Here is a 27265-nt window from a genome sequence, read left to right as displayed (position 1 = left end):
AAGAAGAAAAGAAAGAAAAACAAGAATTTAGAAGTTAAAAAGTGGCTACAGTGTAATGTAGAAATGTACTCATTTCACATTCTGGAAGTTTACTTCTTCCACAGATTGATCCCCTACTTAAAGAGCACTCTAATCTTTGTATTACAATTAAGCTTTCTAGTTCAATGCAATAAGAAAACATCTTTTATTGAACCCCATAGATCTTGCATTTGCCCAAGCTATATAGTCTTAAATTGGGCAGACATTCTGATGGCATTTTGAATTAATGAGATTACTGAAGTGAAAAAGTTTAAGGGCCAAAGCTATGGGCAACAGTATGATGTTACAGAATTTCTTTTTTTTTTTAATAATGAAGTTGCAACTAATTACTTAATAAATTGACCATGATTACTAAAAGACATAGTAATTCCAGTCTTTATCCTTTTTTTATGTAGTATAGACCAATGATACCCCCCCCCCCCCAAATCTGGACCCACAAATTAAAGGGGAGCCACAAAGTGTGCTTTTATGAAATGTAATAACCTTGAATATACTAAATGTATATATAAATTATTAAATTTACAGTGAAATCTGACTTTTTAGGGTGTTTGTAGAAGATTAAAAATATCTCAATGCTAAAACAAAACTAAAAATCCTAACTAGAACTTCAGTTTCGTATAAAGATTTGCTGCCTGTGTCATACATTATTTAACATGCTCACCCTGTTTATATCAGTGACATGAGAGTGCATGCTAGTTTCTCAGAAGAGTACTGTCTTTGCCGCATCACAGCACACTGCTTTGTACTCCCAGACTTGCACATGGTGTTAGCAGATATTTAAAGCACTTCAACCTAACATTTTATAGGTCATGATGAACTGAGCCTATAAAACAAGTTCCTGCTATGAAGTTAATGCAGTCTTAGAGTGTAGCATAGACTGAATATGTTACTCAGTACTCTGTGTAATATTTTTAGTTTGCTTGGGAAACATCAATGAGGGGAATTCTTATCTCATATACATTTGCAGTGTCAAATCTGTTTCATAACACAACTATGGTACAGAATCCTGCACTTCAAATTTACTATCTGCAGTCATATATTTTTTCAAGTTTGTCACTAAAATATGGCAGTTATACCTACAATTTTGATTTCTTAATACATACATAGTCTCTAAAAACCTTAAAAGATGAATTAGGGATTAAAAAAAAACATTTCTTTGAACAAATGTAGGGGATATTATGATTTTGCTAGATGCAACAAGAACCCTGTGCCCCTGCCCAAACTCTCTTAGTTTAAACATCTTGCAATGAGAGACCTTAATATTTATTAAAATCATATAATATCTCATCTGACAAGATATGTACTTTTTCCTTGTGCAAAAGCTTCCATATTAAATTATTGGTGATAGTCTGTGCAATTAAGATCCTTTAACCTTATTGTTCATTACTTCCAATACCTCCAACGTTCTCTTTCTGACTTCTAGCTGAAGGGACAGTGATTTTGAAAATGTATTTAATCTAAGCGTTTTATCAGCACTGTGAAACTATTGTTTCAGCATAAATCAAACTGTGTTCCCTAACCCCGGGATTTGTATGAGACTGTGTTTCTGTTTAACAACAAGCCATGTTGGACTCAATTATTTTCTCATTTAAGAGTAACAATAACCAGTTCTCTACCCATCATCTTTCTGATGTTAACTTCATTTCTTATACACGGTGAACTCAGCTGTACTATTATGCTTCCAAAGCTGTAGGTGTTTTCTTATCTAAAATGTAGCAGCACAGATAATGCCTTCAGTGTATTATTCTAGTGCCAGCATCACAGATGGGTATGAAAACCGTCATTTACTTTGTATATTTAGCTTTCTTAGATAATTTCACTGCCTTTGTGACAGATATAGCAAAAGGACACCTCCTGGAGTCGCATTTAAAAAAGAGCACTTTGTTAATATGCTGTAGACAGAATACATATGAGTTAGTGTTCAGTTATCATGAATGCCATCAGCAATGCCTTGTTGCTTTTTTATCAGCCACTTCCTGCTGTCAGCTCAATTCTAATTTCAATAGAAAAGGATTTGCATTAAATGTAATGCAGTATTATACACAGCTAACATGGGGGTTTTAATTGTGCAAACACATGAGACTCCTGCAGTGGTAGGTAGTTTGATACAAGGATTAGATTATGACTATTTCTGTCACAATTAAAGATTAGCTCCAAGTTGATAGAGATGAGCTAGAGAATTTTCTCATGCATTTCTTATGCATGTGAGCCTGCTTGATTTGGTATGTAAAAACCACAAGACACCCATTTCTGCAAATGTAAAAGCAAACAAACAAAAATCCACCCTACTTCATTGGGTTAAGACTGGGCACACTAGGATTCAGAAAAAACAGTTTAAACAAGTAATTTAATCTGAACTGCAAATCAAAAAAGAGGGGGGGAAAGGTAGCACTATACTTCTTGAGTTAGAAGAGTGGGAAGATACCTTTGCTGAGGAAGTTCTGTACCTGGAAGCCTTGTGAGCTTTGCAGATGATAATTAGATTCAGACATCATTGTGGATAATGAATAACTGTGCTTTTGTGACAGGCTTTCCTCTCTGAATAAAAGAAAGTACTTGTAGTAAGGACTTTGAGATACATTTTAATGAAAATGACACCACTGTTACGGAGTTGATTAAAGACCCTACAAGAGACAGCACTTCTGTCTCAAGTTTTAAACCATATTGGGACAAGAAATCAGCAAATGAAATCAAGGGGCTCTAATTTTGTTTTTAGTCATCAGCTCAACATATATACCTACACAGCCATAAAACCCAGAGCGAAATGTGAAGAAACGGTTTAAAAAAGGACTATGCTATGTTGATGTCAGATTGCAGTCTAATGAGAACCTTTCAAAAAGTAAAATAAAAGGAAGTGATGAAATTAGTTATCTTGGGGCGTAAAATTTCAACTCTTGCTATACATTTTGCCTCTGGAGGTCTGTTCAGCTGCACACATGAATCGCTGCCATAACCCTGTGGAATCAGCAGATACCTAGTGATGGCACAGTGCCTTTGTTGATGAAAATCATAACCAAAAAGGGGTTGTTCCCCAGGGCAGGTTTACTAAAAACAATTTATTCTTTTTCACCCAGTAAAACTCATCGTACATGCAGGTTCTTTTGCATTATTACAAATTCTAATCCTCTGAGTGGGTAATTAACGGACCAGAAAAGCCATTTGTGGAAAGGAAGAGCCATAAGGGTGAAAAATATTTCTCCACTGAACGATCTTTAAGGAGTAAATAATTAGAAGAGCGAGAGGTTTGGGATGACCAACCTAAATCTGAGCATAATTAGGAGGAGTACAGTCTGAAAATTGAATCACTTGGTATGTGCAACAATTCTTATATCATAAGACTAATTAAATATTTAAAAGCCAAAATACTTCCACTATTTGAAGAAAAATAACCTGCCACAAAAGGGTCGCTAACTTCGCAGATAATTAGCAAGGGTTATGGGGGGAAGAATATCATAGATTGGCTCCAAGGTTCCTTTGCAAGGTCATATCTTATTATGCTCTATCTTTTATATGTTCTGGTAACAAGTTTCTTGCTAATTTAATCTAACTAGGGCATCCCATCGCGCTTTTCCATTTCCCTTGTTAAAAATGTGATCATTTCTCTATGTGCAAACTGCAGTAGGTGAACATTTTTATACATAATTGCTCCTAATTGATACAGGTCAAAATATTTTTTTTAATTATTCAAGAGGAAGTTTTGAAATTATGAACACAATATTGATGTTTAAAGACCAGTTAGGGTTTTTTTTTAATTTTGGAATTATGCTCTTCTCTCCACTGTATAGTGAGACCTGGTGACCCTGTGAATGCAGCCTGGTCTCAGTGGCCTGCTCTGTACATAAATAAGGCTTACTGTCCTACTAAAACTAACCTACATTTGTGTTGAGTTTGCAGTTCTACAAACGAGAGTTGTGCTAGATTAATAAGACCCTGAGTGAGTCAAACCTAATTTGCACTAAATTGACCCAAATGTCCAGTCAAATTGTAAGAAATTATCAAAGTGCCTGAAGTATCAGAAGTTGTATTAACAAATAACCATTATAACTTTAAAATTGCTTATATTAGTAATTAAGGGGGATTTGGGGGGCAATATTAAGATGCATTAAAGATCTATACAAGTTAACTTGTAGAATAAATCTATGCATACTTTCATAATTCATGGTACAATATATATTACTCAGAGAATCACATTGAAGCGAATAGAAAGCAATCTTAAATTGTAAAACTTTTAACCACATTATGAAAATGGTAAATGCCAGCCCATGGATAAAAAAGAATTACAGGGTTGCAGAAATTAGCATAAAATAATTTTTACTATCATCTGGTGCTTTTTATCTTTGTGTGTTCATTACAGCACTATGCATGAGAGAGAGAAATCGGGGTTAGGTTTTTTCCCTTCCCTACACTTTTTGTATTTTGTACTATAGTGTTGCATGTTAGAAATTAACATTAGAATGTGATGTGACTGCAGTAGCACCAAATCCTCTTCTGAAACCTGCATAGCTTCCGAAAGACAATGCCTGCACCTAAAACTGTGCCGCTTTTTGTGAGACTCCTGGTAAGCATTAGCCTGAATATCTGCACATCTACACCCAAGTAGAGGTGTTTCTCTAAAAAAACAGCTTACTTGCGCCATTAACCAGAGGAAAAGAGTTGGAAAAAAAGATGGGGAGAAAAATTATCCAGTACCTGTGGGGAAGGGCAAATGAGGATAATCTGTGTCACTTACTCAAATACTTTGATAATACTTAGCTTACATAGTTAGATAAGCACACCTGTGTGTTATTTACTCCTTTTCAGTGGTGAAGTGGTTTACTTGGGTGCTTTGTACAGGGTGTCTGTTAACCAGGGTCTGCTTATGCTTAGGATTGTCCTTTACGAAACTTACACTGCCATTCTCCCTATGCTGTGCCCTCACTTGCAACAAATAAACATGTATGTGTTTTTATTTCAGCTCCCCAACCCCAGACAGAAATGCAGCGGAAATCCTATTTAGTACATAGCTGATTTCTTCTTTATGCTGTCACACTTCCCTTTTTTTGTTTGCATGCACAGCTCAAATTCATTGCAAGAATTTAGCCCTCTAAAATAAAGGAGACATGGTCTACTTAAGATCATTCTTCGTCTGAGGACTAGAAACTATTTTATTTTATATTAGATTTATAAGAAATACCTAAAATTATTATACGTGAAAGATATTTTAAAAAAAAGGAATTATTTTATTTTGCGTTCTTTGTATACCTAACTACACTTTGTGTATAGTTAGTTTCACTGTATCTCCTGTATAGAGCATAGCCAGTTAGAATCATTAGTGTCCCCTGTTTTAGTAGGTCTTTTGCACAGCAATAAGGGAGAGAGAAGCGTTTTTTAAAAATAGGAAAATGTGTTTGTAAAACCACAAAATTGGCAGAGAAACTAGGGACAAATGTAATACCTGAAAACCCTTTTAACTCATGTTTTAATTGACTTGATATCAAGTTTATGGTGTTCCTGTAATATTGGCATTCACGTCAATAAACAGAGCACTAACATAGGAACAAATAGTAGCAAGAGTAATCTATTTGATAAATTATCTGTGAGTAATTAAGAATAGTTTAAAGTTTCCCCTTTCTAACATTTGGCTGCTTTGAAATTTGAAAACATGAATACTAAAAAGCAGCTGGGTCAACACGTTAAAAATTGTTAAAAGTGTGAGGTTGAAATCAAGAAAAATGAGGCTTATTTCAGCATACAAATCTAATATGCATCTATCGATATTGAATCAGAGGAGATAATCCTATGAAGGAGATTGTGGGAGATGCACTTTTTCTTGTAATTTAACAAATTTGAATGTTTATCCTTCAAAGCAATTGTTAAATCTTAATGGTTTTAATCCTGAGAGTCCTACAAGATTACAGTGTAACAGGCAACAGATATTACTTATGAATTATGACTTCATATTTATGTGACAAATGGGAACGTTACTATGGAACATCTCCTTTTGCCATATTAATTACACAGCATTTAGCTTCCTAATGTTATGTTGACTTAGTAATTAGTAAGACTCAACAAATCATCAATATTATATTTTTCTCAACCCAGTAGTGTCAGATTTGTGGATAATAATCAACTGTCTGAAAAACAAAAAAAAGGACTGAAAAAATGTATTCTTTCAAAATGTTTTTCATTCAGACTGGCCAAGGCGTGATGTAAATTGTGAGGCCAGCAATGTGAGTCTGCAAACCAATTTCTGGACTACCTTAATAAGAACCAGAAAGATCTCTAACATTTAAGCAAATTGCTAAGGGCCAGATTCTGTTCTTATATCTGCACATCCATCTCCCATTTTTCTCCTCATTGTTAAAACCAACATCAAAGCAGGTAGATTTCTGGTTTCCCTTTGAGCTGAGTAAAGAGGGTGCTATTTTCCTTTAAAGGAATAATCTTAGGGGTTACTATCTTGCAAACGAAGGAGTCCTATACACAGTAGTAAGAAAATTGCCAGTGAGGCATACTGTACTTTTAAAAAGCCAGGTATGCAGTCACATATCAGTCTGTCAGAGGGTTGTGCTTTGCAGGCAGGGGGAGATGTTCACCCTCTCTGCATGTGTTCACTGTTGTATTATTTCTATTTCTATAGCAACATTGATGTTCCAACAATGACTGCCGCTCACCTCTTCAAACCTGAGCTCAACGGCCAAAGCTAATATTGGTTCTTTAGGGCTTTCTTTCTTGATAATTTCTCCCTACTCTTCGGGATTAGAATAAACTCAGTTTACTAACTGTTTAGGTATCATATAGCATATAGTAAAGTATTAGTCATAGTATGTAGTAAAGTTTATGTATTTTTAAAACTTTGTATCCTAAGAATATAATGTTCTTGCTACTTTATGTACGTGTTGTCTATGTAACTTTGTAAGGCTAAATTAGAAAAAAACTAGCACTTAAATAGTGCTTGACATCTTCAGAGATGTTAGGCAGTCCTGAAAAGATTTATCTTCCCCCATAACTTTACTCACCAAGAGTCGTCCCCAGTGACTGCATATAGAGCCTTGACTGCAATGGGACTACTTCTAGTGTGTAAAATTAATCATGTGCATAAGTTTTTGCAGGATCAGGGCCTTAATTAATTTCTGTTATCCCCACATCCCTGACGACTCATTTACATTGATATCCCCATTTTACACCTGAGAATACTAAAGCAGTGTGAATAAGTGACCTGTTGAAGACACAAAAGCAGTCATCATGAGAGCTGGAATTAGAATTTGGGAGTTGCTGACTTGAGTCAGATTCTAGCTGGAATTAGAATTTGGGAGTTACTGATTTAAGTCAGATTCTCAAAGTATTAGTCCATGCCTCTTCCCATGTAAACTACTGCTAATGCTTATATTTGAATTTGAATTTTTTCAAAAACATGGTGTTACATACATGTAATTTACATATTAATATTGGGAAAGTTAGCACAACCATTGTGCATGTGAAAATGCAAATGCATCAGACATCTCAATTGCAGGCCTATCAGGAGTATATCTAAAGGTAGGCTCTGGGTCTGTAAAAAGAAAAGGAGTACTTGTGGCACCTTAGAGACTAACCAATTTATTTGAGCATAAGCTTGGTTAGTCTCTAAGGTGCCACAAGTACTCCTTTTCTTTTTGCGAATACAGACTAACACGGCTGTTACTCTGAAATCTGGGTCTGTAGTATTTTTTCTGTTTAAAAAGATGTTGTTGCAGTGCAACATGTGGGATATATCTCTGCTTTGGCGAGAACACATCCATCAATCCCATCCATTCTTCATTACCTAAGGCACAAGGGGTGGGGAAATGAGCAGGAGCAGCATGTGAAGCAGCTAGTGCTACAACTCAGTCTGCTTTCATCCCTCAAGTGGATGCAAACAGGCTGCTGTAGGCAATATGCAGAAGCATATTACCATGCAAGATAGAGCCCTATAAAGTATGTAATCAATTTGTTATTAGTGTGAGGCACAAAGAAATCTGATTTTCAGTTTCTAAAACATTATAAAAATAGTTTTATTCTTTTATCTGTTTATCAATTAACTGTTTTGTGTGTTTGTGTCCTCTGTGTACTGATAATGACTGCTCAGTTATTACATATTTTCTTCATGAAAAGTTGTGTTCACAAAAAATATCCAGAATTAAGAATACATGGACAAAAATATTCTGATAACCTCAGAGTTTTGACCTGAACTTTTGTCCTCTTTGACATGCCATTGGTTTTTTTATGGTACATTATTATACTTGTTAGATTATATGCTCAAAACACACAGCTTTGGAAAGAGAAGTCGATAAATGGGAATTATTACCTATATCTATGTAAGAAACCACTAAAAGGAACCTTATAGATTATATTTAAATATGACCTCCCCCTTATTCAAGCTGTGTGAGCCATCTAATGTTAAAGTCATGCCAGTGTATGACTTTCCAAATTTCAGTACTACTTCAGTTTTCCGGTTCTGCCATGATCTACTGAGCTTTTCATTTTAATGCTGGAGTATTTGTTCAAGTCCGCAGATTTTGCATTTTTAATCTTCCTTAGAACAGTGGTGAATAATGGCCCTTGGCAGGAGATAATGAAATTTTCTTAATTTATATTTTCAAGCAGAAGCCTCAATTGAAAATGGCATTCTATGGCCTGGAGACATAGCTCTAGTGCATGTTTCAGGGGAACTGTAATAATAATGCAATGCCAACAGTGACGGAGAATGATAGGACAGTGAAGAAGTAATTTAAGGAAGAAAAGAGAATGTACGAAAGCTTTATTGTAGCATATCTAATGATCTGCTGAAGATTCCCAATGGCTTTTGGAGCATGACAGAAGAAACTAATGTTATCTTGCCAAAACAGAAGCCCCTGCTTAATCAGCAAAATAAGACTATTGATTAAAACACCTCACACAATACATTACACGAGGAATCTCATCTCCATACTTTGCACTTGGTAAAGTATAATAATGAGCATAAGGTAATCAAAAGAAGAGCAGAAGCAATTTGTTGGGAATTGTATAAGTCAAGATTAGCGTTTAAATGCAAACAAATTAGCATGGAAAGTACAGCTGTCTTTAAAGCTGAACACATGAAGGTAACATATAGTACAGGGAGAGATTTGTGGTGGGTAAAAATACTTGCTGTAGCCATACTGCCACTTGTTTCATTTACCATTTTCTCTTATTTTCATCTGATCTGTGAAGGGGCCATTCCTACATTTGTACAATCATCCTCCTGAGGTGAATAGAGTTCAACATTGTTCTGTAACTGTTAATTTAACTCTGTGTTTGATTTCAGATTACCATAAGTGACATCTCTTCATTATGAAAATTAACCTTTTCATTCATAGTAAAAGGATGGAGAAAAGGCAGTGGTAGAGTACACAATTACACCTTAACATTATATTCCAGCAGGCTAGTGTACTACTTACATTTCCTCCTGGAAAATTCTTGCCTTTCTTAACATAACAGGCTAAGTAGTCATTCCTTCAGCACTGCAGTTAATCTCTGCTTAACTAGGGTTTCTAATTTAATTCATATACTAGTTTTTACAAATCAGCTATCACTGCATTTATATAAAGCCTTGCACAAATCAGGTTTATTTGCTTGTAAGTGACAAATTCATTGTATCATAAGTCTTTGTAAATATTGTGGGTGCCTTAAATGTTACTGTTAAGTCTTAATTATTTAGCGTGACAGTCTCTGGAGGCTAAAATTATTTTTTCTTGGTAATTATTAATATTTTATATACATTTTTATGTTGAAAATGTTCACTGGAAAAAACCTGAAATGTTCAGGAAAGAGTGGGATTCAGGGCCTTTTAAAAGTGTTTTTCTTTTAAATGCTTTTCTCAGCAAACTAGAAAATAATTGAAGAGCACCATCCTTAATTCCTGATATAACATCTTACTTATTCTTGTACAAGTTAATAAAATAAAATAATAAAATAAAAGTGAACTCCATCTCTATAGGAAGTCAGTGGAAGTTGCAGGTGAGTCATACAGCCTAGGAATCAGACTCTTAAGAGTCCATTTTGTTTTTATGACTCCAGCATTTTGTTTTTAAGACTTCAGAAGGTCCTTTAATGAGTTGAGTGCGTTTTTTAGGTATTTTTTGTAGGAAGTTTTGAGTGGAACAAAATTTTGTCTCCAAATTTCTGAGTTGCAGTAATGATTTTGTTGCTGTTGTCAGATAATGAGGATTGATTTGGAGCTGTAACAAGGATGCATAGTATCTCCCCTCTTTGTTCTCGTGGTGTATTTAACAAAGATAAAAAAGCGGAAACTGCGTACAAAAGTGGCGTTTAGCAGAAATTAGTCTCTGTGCTCAGATGATGCTACACTGAGGGCTTGTCTACACTTGTAGTGCTGCAGCGGTGCAGCTGCGGCACTGAGTGAAGATGCTACATAAGCTGATGGGAGAGCTTCTCCCATTGGCGTAGGTACTTCACCTCCTCGAGAGGTGGTAGCTATGTTGAAGGAAGAATCCCTCCTGTCAGCACAGCACTGGGGGTTAGGTCTGTATAACTATGTCACTCAGGGATGTGGAAAATCCATATCAGTTGGTAGTGTAGACTAAGACTCAAACTGTCTAGGCCTGTTAATTTTTAAGGGACCTTCCAATATAAAGTCCCAATGTGTTTTTAAAAATTAAGATTTCGGGATATATAAAAAATCAGAGAATTCACAAATGAGCATCAGAAAAATATGTAAGGGAACTGTAAATGTAGGTGGACACAGAACACTCAAGTACTCCCACATTCCAGGAAACTATACAAATTTAATGACTGGCCTATAGCTAGAACAATTTTAAAATAGATTTGGATAGATGGACCAAGCTGACAATATACTGGTTAGAAAAGATGACATCGGTTACAATGAATGTACTTCAAGTTAATTGTTAATGACATTCCTTCTCTAATGGTGTCTAATACATTTTTACCAATTGGCAGTACCTTTGTTTCCATATCTATTTGAGGTTGGAAATCCCCGTGAGCTAGCAGCTTTCAGAATAGGGGTTTCTCTGTCTCAACAGGATGGCAGGTGAAGGAGAAGAGAGCAAGACAGAGAGACTTTGTTGCACAGATTCTATTAGTGTAATAGAATTTGGCTGTGTATCACACACTCAATTCTCATGGCATCTCAAAATGATGAAGTAATAATTAGAGTGGTGACTATGTAAGTTTGGTAATCTGTTTGTTTAATTTTATTTGCTTCTGTCACTTTTGGCAGCGGCACCTAGATCCTTCGATAGATACCCTTTTTATTTTTTTGTATAAATCTAAATAAATAAATGATCAGATCAGCCATTATAGACTTAGACATAATTTTATGGGGAGGAGAAATGTTGGCCAAGATACCAGCATTTAACCCTTCCTCTTCTTCAAAAGATACTTGAAGAAGTGGTGGGTAAAAAGAATCACATATTAATGACTTATCATAAGGACAGCACTTTTTTTTTTTTTTTTTTAAGAGAAAGTGTCCATCCTAGAGATTGAAGTCTCCATATATCCAATAGCTGGTAGCAAAAGTGCAATCTTCCCATACTGCCTATCTGTATGTCTGCGGAGTACCTCTACTGGCATAGAAGTAGTTGAGTCCAGGGTTTCTCAACTACTTGGGTCACAACCCAAAATTGGGTCGCCACAATGGGCCAAAAGGTTGGGTGGGAGGCTGGGGGATCGGGTTGGGTCCTGCTGATGGGAGCATAGGAATGCCCACCTTGCACTCATCCAGAGCTCTTGCAGTTCTAGCTGGGTTCAGCTCCCCACTCCAGGCATTGCAATCTGGTGCACGGAGTCACAGTGCTGACAGGTTTGGACCAGCTGCCTCTCTGTCACGATGATGGCGGGCTGGCCAGGCCATATTTGAGGGAGTGGAGCTGTGATCCTATGTGCCAGGTTGCATGTCAATGACACAAATTTGGCCTGGCCAGTCCCTCATCATAGTTTGGGCTACATTCCTTTTTCGACTTCCCCAGTCCCTCACACAAGGCATAAGAGAACAGGAAGGCCCTAATTTGGAGAAATTGTTAAATTTCAGTTTAAACAACTCTCTGATGATTCAGCAGTTTTAACTGTTATTTTAAAATATCCTCATCCGGTCATTCTTTGCAGTGACTTCTCCTACTTCCTATAATCTAACAGAGAAATGGCCATGTTTTCACTGGGAAGTTTAGCAATACATCAATTGTTCCTTAAACTTCTATGAGTTTGAAAGTTCATGTTCTTGATCTGTAGTAAACCCTCAAACCAAAATCACAGCTCTCTTTTGGTACAGAAAACAAAGCTTGTCTGAGATGCAGAAACATTCAGTAGCGTGTACATGTCTAAAGAGCAAAGGAATTGGTTCTGGCATAAGCAAAGCCATGTCAAAACTGTTCATATTGGTTACTTAGTGCTATTTTAATTTGCAAACATCTCACATTGAAACAATGTACCATATTTATTTATTACATGCTTTATTGAGTATCAGTGTGGAGCCAGCGGTGTAGTTACCTCAGTCAAAGGGGAGGAGTTAATATTTGGAGTAACATTGACTCCCAGATCTAAGTATATGAAGCTTGAACTGAAATATTATCTTGACACTTTATTTATGGCTGTTGACTGATCTAATATTAATTATTTCTGTTTCCTTATTGACTGGATTCCCAAGTATGAAAGGAGTCTGCTCTGCATTACACTGTTTTGATATAAACTTGCAAACTAAAATCTCATTTTAAATTAATTAGCTTACTTCTTGTCCCCTTTACAGGTGCAACAACCGAACACAGTGTATAGTAGTTACTGGGTCAGATGTGTTTCCTGATCCTTGTCCTGGAACGTACAAATATCTTGAAGTTCAGTATGAATGTGTTCCTTACAGTAAGTATAAACTTTTTTGGTTCTTGTTCACTTCCTCCAGCCTTCACACTTAATGCTGGAGCACTACTACATGCAAAAGAAGCATATGTCTATGGCCTACAGAACCATTATGCATGCAGAGCACTTACAGACTAGGGCCTCCAATTAGCTTCACGAAGTGTGGAAGGAAGCCATAGTGTGATGCTGGCCAAGTGTCTGTCTGTGTTCTTAAGTGTTTGGCTTTTAAGGCTACTGTTTTTCAAGAAACAAACTTGAATTAGCTATTCAGTAGGCCAGATAGAAATTTGTTCTTTTGCCCAATACCAGTTGCTGACAAATTGGTTTGGCTCACAGTTTTCTAAAGAAGGAATTGACTTCAATTTTAATCATCGTCAACTTGAAAGGCTACCTGCTGTGTGGTTACTTTGGGTGTATGACAGAACCCACTACAGAGGTATCGGAGGCAAGTGTCTCAGTTATTATTAAATTTTGCAAGAAAGCTTTGTGCTTTCAGGTTAAGTTGCACATTCACAAGTGCACATGAATTCAAAATTAATAATTTATCAATAAATTGAAAAAATATCTCTTAGTAACACATAGGAAAAATAAATAGACATTCATCTTTAACATAAATGAAAGAATTTGTTTCGTGACTGGAAATAATCTTTCAAAAATAATATTTTAAAATTTAATACCAAGAATGAAAAATCAGTAGTCCGTGGCACTACAGCAGTTTTGCACAATGTTCTTTCTAATGCCAGAATTCAGGAGTATTTACATTTATAATTAAAATTGTGGGTTTTTTTAACTGAAGAGTATTTCAGTTTTTAAAAGTTATGCTGATTCAACACTTTCAACTGTTTTCATTTCTTCTTAAGGTCACTCTTTGGAGTGACTTCTCCCTCTTCCTTTAATCCAGCAGAGAAATGGCCATGCTTGCAGTGTGAAGTTTAGCAATACAGTGATTGTTTCATAAATTCTAACAGTTCTTAAGGTTAATGTTCTTGATCTGAAACCAAAACCAAAACTTTCATTTGGACAAGAAACAAAGCTTGTTTCAGATGCAAAACACTCTCAAGTAGCAGAAAATACACATCAGATACACAAGGGAATGAGATCTGGCATAAGTAAAGCCATGCCAAAACTGTCCATATTGGTTTTTGCACATTGTTTTGAAATGCAAACTTCTTAAATCAAAACAGTGCTCTATATTGCTTCACTACATTAGCTTTATTCAGCATCCGTTAAAGGCCAAACACAGATCACCTCTTGTTTTCATCCCTGCTGTGTATTTTTGTGGCGTTGTGATATGGATGCTTTATGATCTTTTTCTATACCCTTTGTAGGTTGGACGCCTACTTTATACACTGCTCATTGGTACCTTTCCTCCCATGTGTAATATTGGTGACTCATTGTAACCTTTCTTCTTGTCCCACTTTTGAGGAGTTACGTTTTGTCCCAATCTAACGAATATTATTTTGTTTAATTAAAGTCATTTTTACTTCAGCACAATTTCTGTTCCCAAATTCCTAGAAAAAGGGCAGTGCATCTTATTCCAAAGCATGAGGTCAATCAAATGCCAAAAGGTTATTTTTTCCGTGGAGCCAGTTCCAGTAGGCCAATCTAGAGAGAAAAGTATTATGCAAATATTATCAAACTTTAAAACAATTTTCTATGCTGTTTTAGGGAGACATGTATGGATATATTCTACTGATTGGGTATTCCTATCTACAGGGACTTTTCTTTTTCAGTTATCAGAAGTATAGTGCCACAACGCAGCCTACGCTGAACTCTAACTTGTAGCCGTTCTATTCCTTAAAATGTTTGCTTTGTTTAATTCCATTGATGCCCCGTGTGAATTATTCTGTTATTATTAATTATCCTGGACTCTGGAGATAGATGGATAGATAGATAGATATTCCCCTCCCCCCCCCCCCCAAGTGAAGATTAGGAAGTTGTAACTGCAGCTTGCACAGTGGTGACCACCAGGAGTAGTTACAACATTGTCACAGGAATTATCCTATTGGCAACCCCCAGAAGATTTGATGAATCAGTCCGGATAAGCTTTACCATTCAAAGGCTTACCCTAACCTTGTGATGTTTCACTATCCCTTCCCATTTTTTCTCTTCCCTCTGACTACTTCCCGACATCTATCCCTATATTTTCAAAACTACTTCTCTCTGATGCCCAACAAAAATGCATTTATCAGTTCTAGTGTTCTCTCCCTACTGGGCTGGGTGTGACTGCTCTATTTGAATCTTCAGTGCTCTGAGCCCTTTGTGGCACTTAAAAACACAGTGCTGGCATGTAGAATACCTGAAATCCCAAGGTTTGCAAATTTCAGTTGGCCCAACGTAAGAGTTCGACTCATGTTAGATCCCTTAGGAAGGATTTCCAAAAGGTCATCTAGGCCTTTTGGAGGTCTAGGTGAGGGAAGAGATTACTGATCCCTACATTTTCAAACCTAAAAACAAAAAAGTTCTTGTTCCTGTTCTTATTTTTCTGAACTGGTCTCTTTTTCCTATCCCTTTACCCCCAAATCTTTAATTATCACAAGATTTTGTTTTTAAAAAAAACCTATGAAATCTCATGGTCACTTCCATTCTGTCCATGAGAGAGTAAACATGGTTGATAGTGTGAGATTTTGTGGTAAAAGATATAGCTCTCTCACACATTGAATTTAATGTCTCACCCTTGAATAGTGTGTAGCCTACTAGCTTTTCCACGTCTTGCTGGTCTCCATAAATACATAGCTACCTTGCTGACCATGCGTATTGCTAGAGCTCCCTGGGTTCTATGTTCCTGGTCCTCATAACGAAATCCTTTATGAGAAGCTTCTTTTGTTTGCCTCTCAAAATTCATATCTATTGCTGATATTTTTCTAATCCTCTTCAATAAAAATGATCTTTTGGGATGCTCGGGTGAATCTCCATTAAAAATGGAATTCTAAACAAATCTGATATGCATTGCTTTGTCCTAAAATTAGAATGTTATTGATTGAATTACAGAGAAATTGAGAGTGCCCTACTTGGTATTTCTCTCAATTATGCTGAACAATATATGTTGATACTTTGATTGAATAACAGAAGTCAGCCCTTGTAGGATTAATAAGCACATCAGAAGCACTACTTTCTACATCTATGCATGAAATTTTATTTTAAGTCTTATTTGGACTCAGGAATTCAATGGAAAACATTTTAAAAGTGTCTTATTCGCTCTCTCTATTGATTGGACTTTGAAGCATTTGTTTACTTCAGTAAGCCCATCTGTCCCTGAAAAGCGTACAGCTGTACACAAATGTACTCAGAGCAGACATGCCATTAATGATTTTTGTTATCCGTGTCTTTTCACAACTGCCCTACTATTACTGATTCTAAGCAGGTACAATATTGCTCTTTGCTGAGAAATAAGCTCATGCATCATAGTTCACAGATGGAATCATCTGAAAGTCACTATCAGAATTGTGGCAACCTAAAAATTCTGTTCTGTTTACTTTTATAAGTCCATAACCACAAATAGCAGGAAAATAAGTATGTTATCTGAAGATGTATAAATGAGCAAGGCTAGGAAAAATACCATTCATTTCAAAAACGGTAACCAAAAAAAGGTTTCTAAATTGTCCCCTGAAGAAATATTAGATCGGTTTGGTCAGTGCTGTTCTCACACAATAGCACAGGTAATGTAGTTAAATGAAACCAAAAATCCACAATCTTCTGTGGAAGAAAGAAATACATTTCCTAGATAATACGATAATACTAAAGATGTAATAGTAGTGTAATAGGTAGTTTTCATACGCTTCTTTGGTATCAACAGATACTGTTATAAAGGAGTTGTACAACTGGCATTGTCCAAGTCATTTATTGAAACTGAAGGAACGTACTTCAAAATTCCCACTGACAGAGTGAACTGGTTTTTATGGCTAGTAGTTATTGGGACTTTGGTTGTAACACCCTTCATGTAACTACATAATCTATTCCTTTAAATGTCTTTGGGAAAGAATTGCTTCAGTAATGTAACAATTCTGCTAATCAGGTTTGTTTTATGAAGCACTTTCCTTTCATGACAGGTTTCAGAGTAGCAGCCGTGTTAGTCTGTATTTGCAAAAAGAAAAGGAGTACTTGTGGCACCTTAGAGACTATAGCTCACGAAAGCTTATACTCAAATAAATGTGTTAGTTTCAAAGGTGCCACAGGTACCTTTTCTTTTTCCTTTAATGGTGTGTGTGGTGGTGGAGATGGTATTTGTTTTCAGTGCTTGCCATGATTGTCTTTACATATAGCTTGCTGATTCGGGCTTAGTCGATGATGCTGAAGAATGCCTGAATGAGCTAAATGTTAATTTTTTCCTTCTCCTTTCTTCTTGCTTACTGTGCTTTTGCTTCTTTCTTCTAGATATTTTTGCTTGTTCCTTTTACTCTGATTTTGCAGTTCTAGACTGAGAAGTTACAGTATTCTCAAAATTAACATTCAAGGGGGAGGGGGAAACCCCAAGGAAAACTAAAGGCAATGACCCACTTCACTTACAAGAAAGGAAAACAGAACACTGAGCAGGGGGATTATAAGCACGCGCCCACACATGCGCTCACACATACCCCTACCTGTGTATAAGATATATTAATATTTCATTTAAAAAAACCAACTTGATAGGAATATACATTGCGTTTGGGAAGGGTACGTATATCATGCATTAGTGAAGTAATTCATTATTTATTCAGGTTCACTAAGTGAAACTACATGCCAACTTATTGGTGTTGCCTCCTTAAACGACTAAAATGATTGATCCATGTTCACTTATGTAACTTTAGAATCTTTCTCCTGCTAGGTTTTCCTGTTGTCTATTTCTCTTTATCCAGTATAGTGCAGTTCTTATTCTCCCTATATTTAGCGTCTGTTACTAATTTAATCTTAGATTAATAGTCAATTTATGTTAATCTTCTTTCTTTTTTCCTTGCACTTTTTTATTTTTCTTCCGATGCTTAAAATAGAAGTGGAGCAAAAAGGTAAATAACGTATACAGTCCAAACCCCAGCTCCTTGTTATGTGCCTTATGGATGTTAACCTCCTCCCTTTCCCTACCCACAACACTCTGATATTATGATAATCAGCAGGATCTCATAAGTACACCTCATAAAGAAGTCGACTGTTTGCAGTAAAGAGACTTGGTTGCTTAAAGTAGGTGGTGGGATATAGTGTCTGAAAAACTTGGGGCTGGAGGGGAGAGTCCCGTGCTTTCTCTCTTTCCCTCTCTTTCTCTCATCCTTGGGTACTTTCCTGTTAATCAAATGTCATCTTGCCTGGCTTCCAGAACCCTCTCCATAGCATGCCTTGGTTACAGGGTTTCCTGGTCTGTTTCATTCATTGCTTTGGTTGTGTTTTGTTTTCTCTGCTCCTAATTGCTTTCTCTATATACCTGACGATTTGTTTTTTTCTTTATTTTTAATCGAGGCACCTCCTTTTTCAGCCTCACCACTTCTTAAAGTTCTAAACAATTTGATGTGATTTTTTTACTGAAATGACCTACCGCAGTACTACACACCAGTTAAAAGCTCTGGAGCCTAAATGCTGTATTCACTAAAGTCTAAGATTAAAATGCAAGATTAGCTCTACATTTTTAGATGTACATGTGTGCGATTGAGCCTTGGTCTGTACTAGTGAAAACAGTTCCCATCCACTTTACATACTGGTACAATAAGAACATGGTAACTTTAAGAAAAGTGGATGATAAAGAGTGATAATTGTAATTATTATAAAATTAAATGACTCTTTTCTTCCTGACTCAGTCATTATGACTTACCTAGTCTTTTTAGGTGCATGAATGTTTTAATTTGACATAATTCTTGTCTTACTTCTTTCTGTGACTGTTAGTTTTTGTTTGCCCGGGGACGTTGAAAGCAATTGTGGACTCACCGTCTTTATATGAAGCTGAACAAAAGGCAGGTGCTTGGTGCAAAGATCCTCTCCAGGCTGCAGATAAAATATACTTCATGCCATGGACTCCATATCGCACTGATACTTTGATAGAATATGCTTCTTTAGAGGACTTCCAAAATGGACGCCAACAGACAACTTACAAACTTCCAAATCGAGTGGACGGCACTGGATTTGTGGTGTATGATGGTGCTGTATTTTTTAACAAAGAAAGAACCAGGAACATTGTAAAGTTTGATTTGAGGACTAGAATTAAGAGTGGAGAGGCCATTATCAATTATGCTAACTACCATGACACTTCTCCATACAGATGGGGAGGAAAGACTGATATTGATTTAGCAGTTGATGAAAATGGCTTATGGGTAATTTATGCTACGGAACAAAACAATGGAATGATAGTTATTAGCCAGTTGAATCCATACACTCTTCGCTTTGAAGCAACATGGGAAACCACATATGACAAACGGGCAGCATCCAATGCTTTTATGATATGTGGAGTCCTCTATGTAGTCCGATCAGTGTATCAAGACAATGAAAGTGAAACTGGCAAGAATGCAATTGATTACATTTACAACACCAGGTTAAGCAGAGGAGAAAATGTAGAAGTTCCCTTCCCCAACCAGTACCAGTACATTGCAGCAGTGGATTATAACCCAAGAGATAACCACCTGTATGTGTGGAACAACAACTTCATTCTACGATACTCTCTAGAGTTTGGCCCACCTGACCCTGCCCAAGGTAAGCATTTGCTTTTACTTCTGCAATCCACTTGTATCATCATTGATATAACATATATTTGGACATTTTTGTCTATAGACCTTGATTTTGGCTGAAGGGCAAGGAGGATTTCTTAGGTACTAGTAACCATGGCAGTGTTACTTTATGTTGGTATGACACACATTGAAGTTCCTACTTTACAGTTCTAAAACACCGGATAGTTATTTTATTAGGAATAAATGCTTGTGTCACCTGTACTAGAGGAGATCTGTTGAAATAAGACTAATTTCATTCATTTTGAGCCAGAAACCTGTTAGCTTTTGTGCTCTGCTTCCCGACTTTTAAATTGATTAAAATGTATCTACAGACCTTTTAACTTCTTGGCACCAGCAGGTGAAAGAGATGTGTGCTAGGAGGTTTTGAGGGGACTGAAGGGGTTAATGTGTAATGCCAGGTATAAATGTTCTAAAGTTTTTCCATCCTTCTTGCACCGTCTCCAGTATCTGCTTAGACAAGATTATCCTACATCTTTCTAGCACATTATAACATTGTGGAATTACACATTAGTCTTCCAGGTAAGTCTGTAACAATTGCAGTCAATCTGAAATGAGCACAACTATCTGCATCAGCTCTCTTAAAAAAGGGGGGGGGGGGCCTTTTGGGACACAGATCTCAAAAGAAATTACTTCAACAACTATGAACCACAAGTTAACACCAAGAGGTAGAGTAAATTCATGAAGAACTACTCTGTGGAACATTTTGGGAAGGGGGATACAGGGAGAGAGAAAAATTTTGACAAGCTTCTTTATCGTTGAAGGCAAATGTTTCACTTCTCATGTCATTAATGTGTACATTTAGTAACTTTTTTTTCCACTTTGGAAAGTCTTATAGTAAGGTCTTGTCTACTATGCACAAAAGTTGTACCACTTCAGCTATATAGTATAGTCAAAGTGGTACCACCCCCACTACTGTGAATACAGTTATATTGGTAAAAAGTCCTTTTTACCGGTATAGCTATTCCTAGTACAGGAAGGAGAACAAGCTATACTGGTATAAGGTACCTTCGTACTGGTATTACTGCGTCCACACTAACTGTTGTACAGGTATAACTATTTTGATGAAAAAAATCCCACCCCCTAACTGACATACCTGTAATTATACTGGTATAAAAACTGTATGTAGACCAACCACCTTAGATTGTTTTTGGAATGTTGTTTTATGTTGTAACTGGATGCTGAGAAATGTTTGACGATGATGGGGTCAATTGGAAAGCAGATGCTGGTTCTAAGGATTTTATGGGACTGGGGCAACTGCCCTAGTGTTTGTTTCACTGTTGGAGCTCTAGTCAAACAGCAGGTGAGTGAAGCAAGAGTTTGAAAGGGAGTAAAAAGCTTTTTGAGCTTTTTGCTAATACTACTCTTCCCTTCCTTATATAGAATAGAGTGTTAGCCACAGAGTTTTCACTGTTCATCCATGAAGGTATCTTTAGAAAATGTTGGGGTTGGTTTGAGAGTCTGTGTGTAATTATACTGTTAGAGTTTTCAGCTCAGTGGAAGACAGTGAGTGTATATTGATTTTTAATTTTATTTTACTACAGACACACAAATAGATCTATGTACTTGTTTCTCTTAGCGATTGGATGAAGAAGTGGGACTGAGTGGACTTGTTGGCTCTAAAGTTTTACATTGTTATGTGTTTGAGTGCAGTTATGTAACAAAAAAAAATCTACATTTGTAAGTTGCACTTTCATGATAAAGAGATGGCACTACAGTACTTGTCTGAGGTGAACAGAAAAATACTATTTCTTTTGTTTATCATTTTTACAGTGCAAATATTTGTAATAAAAATAATACAAAGTGATCAGTGTACACTTTGTATTCTGTGTTGTAATTGAAATTGATATATTTGAAAATATAGAAAAACATCCAAAATACATTTAATACATTTCAATTGGTATTCTATTGTTTAACAGTGTGATTAAAACTGCGATTAATTGTGATTGATTTTTTTAATTGGGATTAATTTTTTTAGTTAAACGCGTGAGTTAACAGCAATTAATTGACATCCCTAATATATATAATCACATACACACACATATATATAAGAACTAAAAATAAATTTTACCATGAATCTCCTTCAGTCTAAAGGTATGTCTATACTGCAGCTGAGATTATTCTTCCCAGATTGGGTAGATGGATTTGTGCTAGCGAACAGGCTAAAAATAGCAGTGTAGGCAGGGATAGCCTGGGCAGCAGCTCAGTCTAGCCACCTGTGTGTGTACCCAGGGGGTCAGAGCAGTTTTGTACGCAGCTAACCCGAGCTGCTGGTCAGGCAACCCCTGACTACAGTATGTATTTTTAGCTAGCTCGAGCAGAACTAGCACGAGTCAGTCTATCTGTGCTGGGAAGCACACTCTGAGCTTCAGTGTAAACATACCCTAAGCCAGCTCCCCATAGTAAAAGAAACAGCGCATTGAAGAGGGACAGAAGCTGCCTAATATGAATGCCCTTTAAATAAACAAATAATAAGTCATAGAGGGATAAGGAAGAAACCCTTAAAACTAATATTTTTTTGTATAAAATGCTCAGATCACTTCAGTGTCAGCATAATATTCATTTAAACTGTATAAATTGACCATCAGTTTTCTTATTACAATGTGATTTTGATGTCTGCATGTGTAAGCTACTTATTGGTAGGCTAAAGACTGGAGATCAAATTTTGAAATTATTAGGTTGACTAGAGGGATTTTTTGTTTTTGTTTTTTGTTTTTTAGTACTTGCACAAGATCATTTATAACAACTGTCAATGCACACTTTATATGTGGAGCTCATTCCCAGAGGGTGTTGTGATGGCCAAAAGAATTAGGTAAGTTCAGGGAGGATAGGTCCACCAGTGGTTATTAGCCAAGATAGTCAGGGACCCAACCCCATGTTCTCTGCGTGCCCCTAAGCCTCAGACTGCCAGAAGCTGGGACTGGATATTGGGATGGATCAATTGATAATTGCCCTGTTCTGTTCATTCCATTCCCTCTGAAGCATCTGGCATTGGCCACTGTCAGAAGACAGGATACTGGGCTAGATGGACTATTGGTCTGACTCAGTATGGCCATTCTTATGTTCTTAACTGTCTGTTCATAAAGTTGGGTGTTGTTTCTACATCTTTTAACCATAGCACCTTGGTTTTTTGCTGCCTTATCCTAAAATATCCTAGTATCAACCATTTAATGATGTCCTAGAGCAGACATCCTGGCTTTGACTTCTTCTGTTGGAATGGTTAATTTGGAGCCCTTATGGAAAATTTAGCAATCTGTGTCACTTCTCTTTCGAATGGGAGCAATAATGACTCTCTCTGATCCCTCTGTCACCTGTCTGTCTGCTGTCTTGACTCTGTCAGTCCTTGGCTACACCATAACTTCCAAATGCTGAGTGTTTCAAAGACTGAAGTCCTCCTGGGTAAAAAAGACTTCTTTGTCATATCTGACTCTCACTCCTGAAGTCAGACATTCGCATTACTCCCAAGACCAAAAATCTTGGACTCATTCTTGACCTCAGACCTGTGTTTTCCTTCTTCAGATGTCTCCCTTATGTTTAATTCTGCCTATTGCAATCTCTAGAATATTGCCAGTATTTGATCTTACTTTGACCCTGCCTTTGCTGAAACCCTTATCCATGCCGTAATCACAATCTCTGCTTTTGCAATTGCCTATTTTACAATATTCCTCAATTCTTCAGGGAATTCAGAATGTTGTGACCAAAGTACTCTCTTGCACCAAGAAACAGACCCATATCACATTGGCCTTTTCTCTCCTTCACAGCTCATTCCCTTGACTTCATCCTTTGTATGTTGTTTTTCCCCTCTCTGCACTTATGGGAATTACTGTACATAGTTCTGTAAAGTGTTCTCTATGCTAACACTCTCTCCACAGCACTTTGATACTTCGTATGACGGAAACCACATAAAAACTGTGCAGGAATGTGGTTTCTTGGGTTAAGTGAAAATAAAAGTTTTTAAAAAGTTGTATTCCTAAATTAGTAATAAAATATATTTTGACTTAAAATAACAAACAGATACAACTCAAAACAAGTGTGTGCACCATACCAGATTCTTCTTTAGTTGCCTGGCAAGCCCTGTGGGTGAGGATACTGTATTTTTTCTACTACACATATCACAGACACCCAAAGAATGCAAGAAGGCAGAAGAAATTCAGGAATAAAATACTTTCTAAATTGAAAGAATTAGGAGGAGCAGGGGGTATTTTCAAAAATGGATATGTTGTTACTCTGTAATGCTTCTTTGGCATCAAAGAGAAGGCAGATCCTTTTCTCAGTGAATTAGGGGAAGATTTAATCTATGTTCATTCCAATTTGCGCTAACCGTGCAAAACAGTTCAAACTGGAGTTCATTCTCCTTATTTGCAGCATGTTAACTATCATTACATTTTATCAGATCACTGCAGGAAAATATAGCAGCTGTGGGTCTGTGTAGAGCACAAGCCCTTATAGTGCCATTACCCAAGCCTTAAAATAATGGGAAGTTGGTGCAAATAAACCTTTATCACCCCAAGAATCTTCCATGGAGTCAGGCAGCAAACTGCTAAAGAATCAGATCTCCGCCATTATCTCATGCTGCTGATTGATTGAGGAGTGGTCATGGTGAAAGAGATGAGATACTGGGAGCCAATTAACCCAGTTTTCAACAGAGGCAATTTTGCCAGTTTACTGAAACCTTTATTATCATGTACAGATATCAATTAAGAACATGGCTATGCTAACTTTGTGTTCTCAACTAAGCAGGATTGGCTGAGTTAATAGCTGGCTGCGCAACTTCTTAATACCTAGGTGCTGCAGCAAGTGCTGGTGATTTCCCTGAGTCACTACTGAAACAATACCCCAGGTCTGTGCTAGGGGGCCATCTTTCAGAAGAGATGTAAAATAAAGGCCCTTGCTACTTGTGGGCTATTTCAAATCCCACGGCACTGTTTGTGAGAACAGGAAGTGTTAACTCAGTGACCTAGCCAAGTGCCAATGTGTCTATTGTTACTTTATTAGGGTAATTTTCAAAAGTGCTTAAGTGACTTAGAAGCCTCAGGCCTGGTCTATACTTGGAAATAAAATCGGTATAACTATGTTGCTCAAGGATAGGAAAAATCTAGACCTCTGAGAGATGCAGTTAAACCAGCCTAACCCATAGTGTAGACAGTGCTATGTCTATAGGAGAATTCTCCTGTAGACCTTGCTACCGCCTCTCGGGGAGGTACAATACCTATGCCATTGGGTCAAGCCCTCCTGTTGGCACAGGTAGTGGCTTCACTGAAGCGTTACTGCAGTGCAGCTGCAATGGGGCAGCGTTTTAAGTGTAGACAAGCCCTAAGTCTCATTTTCAGAAGCGATTTAGGCATGTAGGTGGCTACGTCTCATTGAAAGTCATTGGGATTTAAGGCCAGATTTTAAAGGTATTTAGGCACCTAAAGATGCAGATAGGAACATTGTAGAATTTTTAAGAGTGCCTAGGCTCCAACTTCCATTAAAGTCAATGGGAGTCAGGCATTTCAGTGAGAGTTAGTCACTTAGATGCCTAGTGGGATTTTGAAAAGGAGTTACTAAATACCTTTAGTAATCTGGCCTTTACTGTCTAAGTTCCCCTTTCCTTTCCATTGGGGGGAAAATAATTATTTACTCCCTGTCTTAAATTGTTAGGCTATTCTGTTACATAGCACACTGTTAAATAGTTGCTGTATTTCACCCCAGTGGTTCCTATATTTTCAGTGGTGGAAGGAGTAATCCATTTGGATAGAGGGTTTCCAACCCTCCCGGATTGGCTGGGAGTTTACCAGAATTGGCCTCGATCTCCCGGTGACTATTGAAAGCAATCCGGGAGATTTTAATAGGCCGCTAAAAATCTGGTTGGTGGCACAGCGAGGCTAAAGCAGGCTCGCTACCTGCCTTGGCTTCGCACGGCTCCCAGAAGCAGCCGGGATGTCCTGCTCCTAGGCACAGGGAACTGTGGCCCTGAGCCTAGGAGCCGGAGGGACATGCTGGTCGCTTCCGGGAGCCAACCGAGGTAAGCGCTGCCTGGCCGGTGCCCGCATCCGTGAGCCCCCTCCCGCACTCAAACTCCCTCCCAGAGCCCGCACCCCAAACCTCCTCCAATACCCCAGCCTTGAGCCCCCTCCAAAGCCCTCGGCCTCCACGCAGAGCCTGCTCCTGCACCCCAAACCTCTCATCCCCAGCCTCACCCCAGAGCCCTCACCCCCTCCCACACCCGAACTCCCTGCCCCAGCCTGGACCCCCTCCCACACTATGAACTCCTAATTTCTGGCCCCATCCCGGAGCCCGCACCCCCATCCAGAGCCCTCAGTCCCCCACTCCCCAGCCCCTGCCCCAGCCTGGTGAAAGTGAGTGAGGGTGGGGGAGAGTGAGCGATGGAGGGAGGCAGGATGGAGTTAGCAGAGGCAAGGCCTCAGAGAAGAGGTGTGGCCTCAGGGGAGGGGGCAGGGTAGGGTGTTCAGGTTTGTGCAGTTAGAAAGGTGGCAGCCCTATTTGGCTAGTCGAGTATTAATTTAAATTTGGTCTAGGAAAAAGGATGATACAAATCTATGCTAATTTACCTTCTACACAATAATTATGATTACCTCTTTTTGTTTGTTTGTGCAGTCCAGTTTCAGTTGAACACATTCTCACAAATTATTATTTTTTTTTAAAAGGAAGGTTTCCTCCTCCCATTGCCACAAGTATTGTAGCCCAGTCTAAAAGTTAAGACCACACAAAACGAGATTTCATAACTCCTTTAGTTTTGATGTGTGAGGCAAATTAAACATTCCTTAACCCTCTACAGTCCCATCCCCGCTCCTGGGCACAAGAGGGTGATTTTCTACCTGACTCTGAGATGCAGTCCTGGGGTGTAAGCAGTTACTTGACATCCATCACCTCCTCAAAATGAAAGTTCTGGTTGATGGTATATGAGGCTTGCATGTTCGTTCCTTCCTAGTGTAGTACAGACATTACCTAACAGCCATGATTCGAATTAAATTGCAATGAAAAAGAATAAACTCCAGTTTTGCGCCTAGAGTAAACAGAAATCTTAGATTAGTTGTAGAGTATATCCTCCGATAGTTCCTTAAAAACAAAATGACCTGCCTTTTAAATGCTAGATGTTTTTCAAAAGTGATTTCATGAATTGTGTGTCATTCTTTTAACATTTTCCGCTGAAGGTGCTTCTCCTTCCCTGCACTTCCAACTCCATTTGGATTATTGTAGTGTGCTCTTTCAGATATGGAATTCCACTCCGGTCTTGAGAAGAGTATTTTGCAGATAGTTTTTTAAAATTTTATTTTTGTGATTTTATGTTATTACTAATTAGGGATTATAAATAATTTTGAAAATGTCTTTCTTATTAGCAGTATTTGCAGATCATCTTTAAAACCAAAGTAGACGTGCTGTATAATTTATTTTAATGGGTAGCATTGAAAATAGTCTGCAGCAGATCAGCTGCACTCAGAGTTGCAGTATGAAATTGTGTTCTTAAAATAGTCATCTCACTATTGAATTTCAAATATTTGTCATGAGTCCTTTTATGGATATTTAGCTAGTTCCTATAGTATTTAGACTATTCTTGTCCCAAAACCAAAAGTAAAGGTCTAATAACAGTACTAATTGCAATATTGTTAATACAGAGTTCAGTGATTAAATATGTACTAATTAGCACTGTGTGTCATGGGATATATAGGATAATAGTTATAATCTGTTCTCCCCTGCTCTAT

General features: G+C 37.5%; 1 protein-coding gene across 24 annotated transcripts in view; it reads left to right on the top strand.

Moving 5' to 3' along the window:
• ADGRL2 (adhesion G protein-coupled receptor L2) overlaps positions 1 to 27265 on the top strand; it is a 473176-nt gene that overhangs the window by 390560 nt on the left and 55351 nt on the right. For all 24 annotated transcript variants that reach the window (XM_074961458.1, XM_074961457.1, XM_074961436.1 and 21 more), the window contains 2 exons: positions 12773 to 12882; positions 18727 to 19527. In XM_074961458.1, the coding sequence (XP_074817559.1) occupies positions 12773 to 12882; positions 18727 to 19527 (911 nt within the window). The remainder of the gene's footprint in view (positions 1 to 12772; positions 12883 to 18726; positions 19528 to 27265) is intronic.

The sequence above is a fragment of the Natator depressus genome, chromosome 8, assembly GCF_965152275.1.
Source record: "Natator depressus isolate rNatDep1 chromosome 8, rNatDep2.hap1, whole genome shotgun sequence".
Lineage (NCBI taxonomy): Eukaryota > Metazoa > Chordata > Testudines > Cheloniidae > Natator > Natator depressus.
This window is presented reverse-complemented; position numbering and strand designations above follow the sequence as displayed.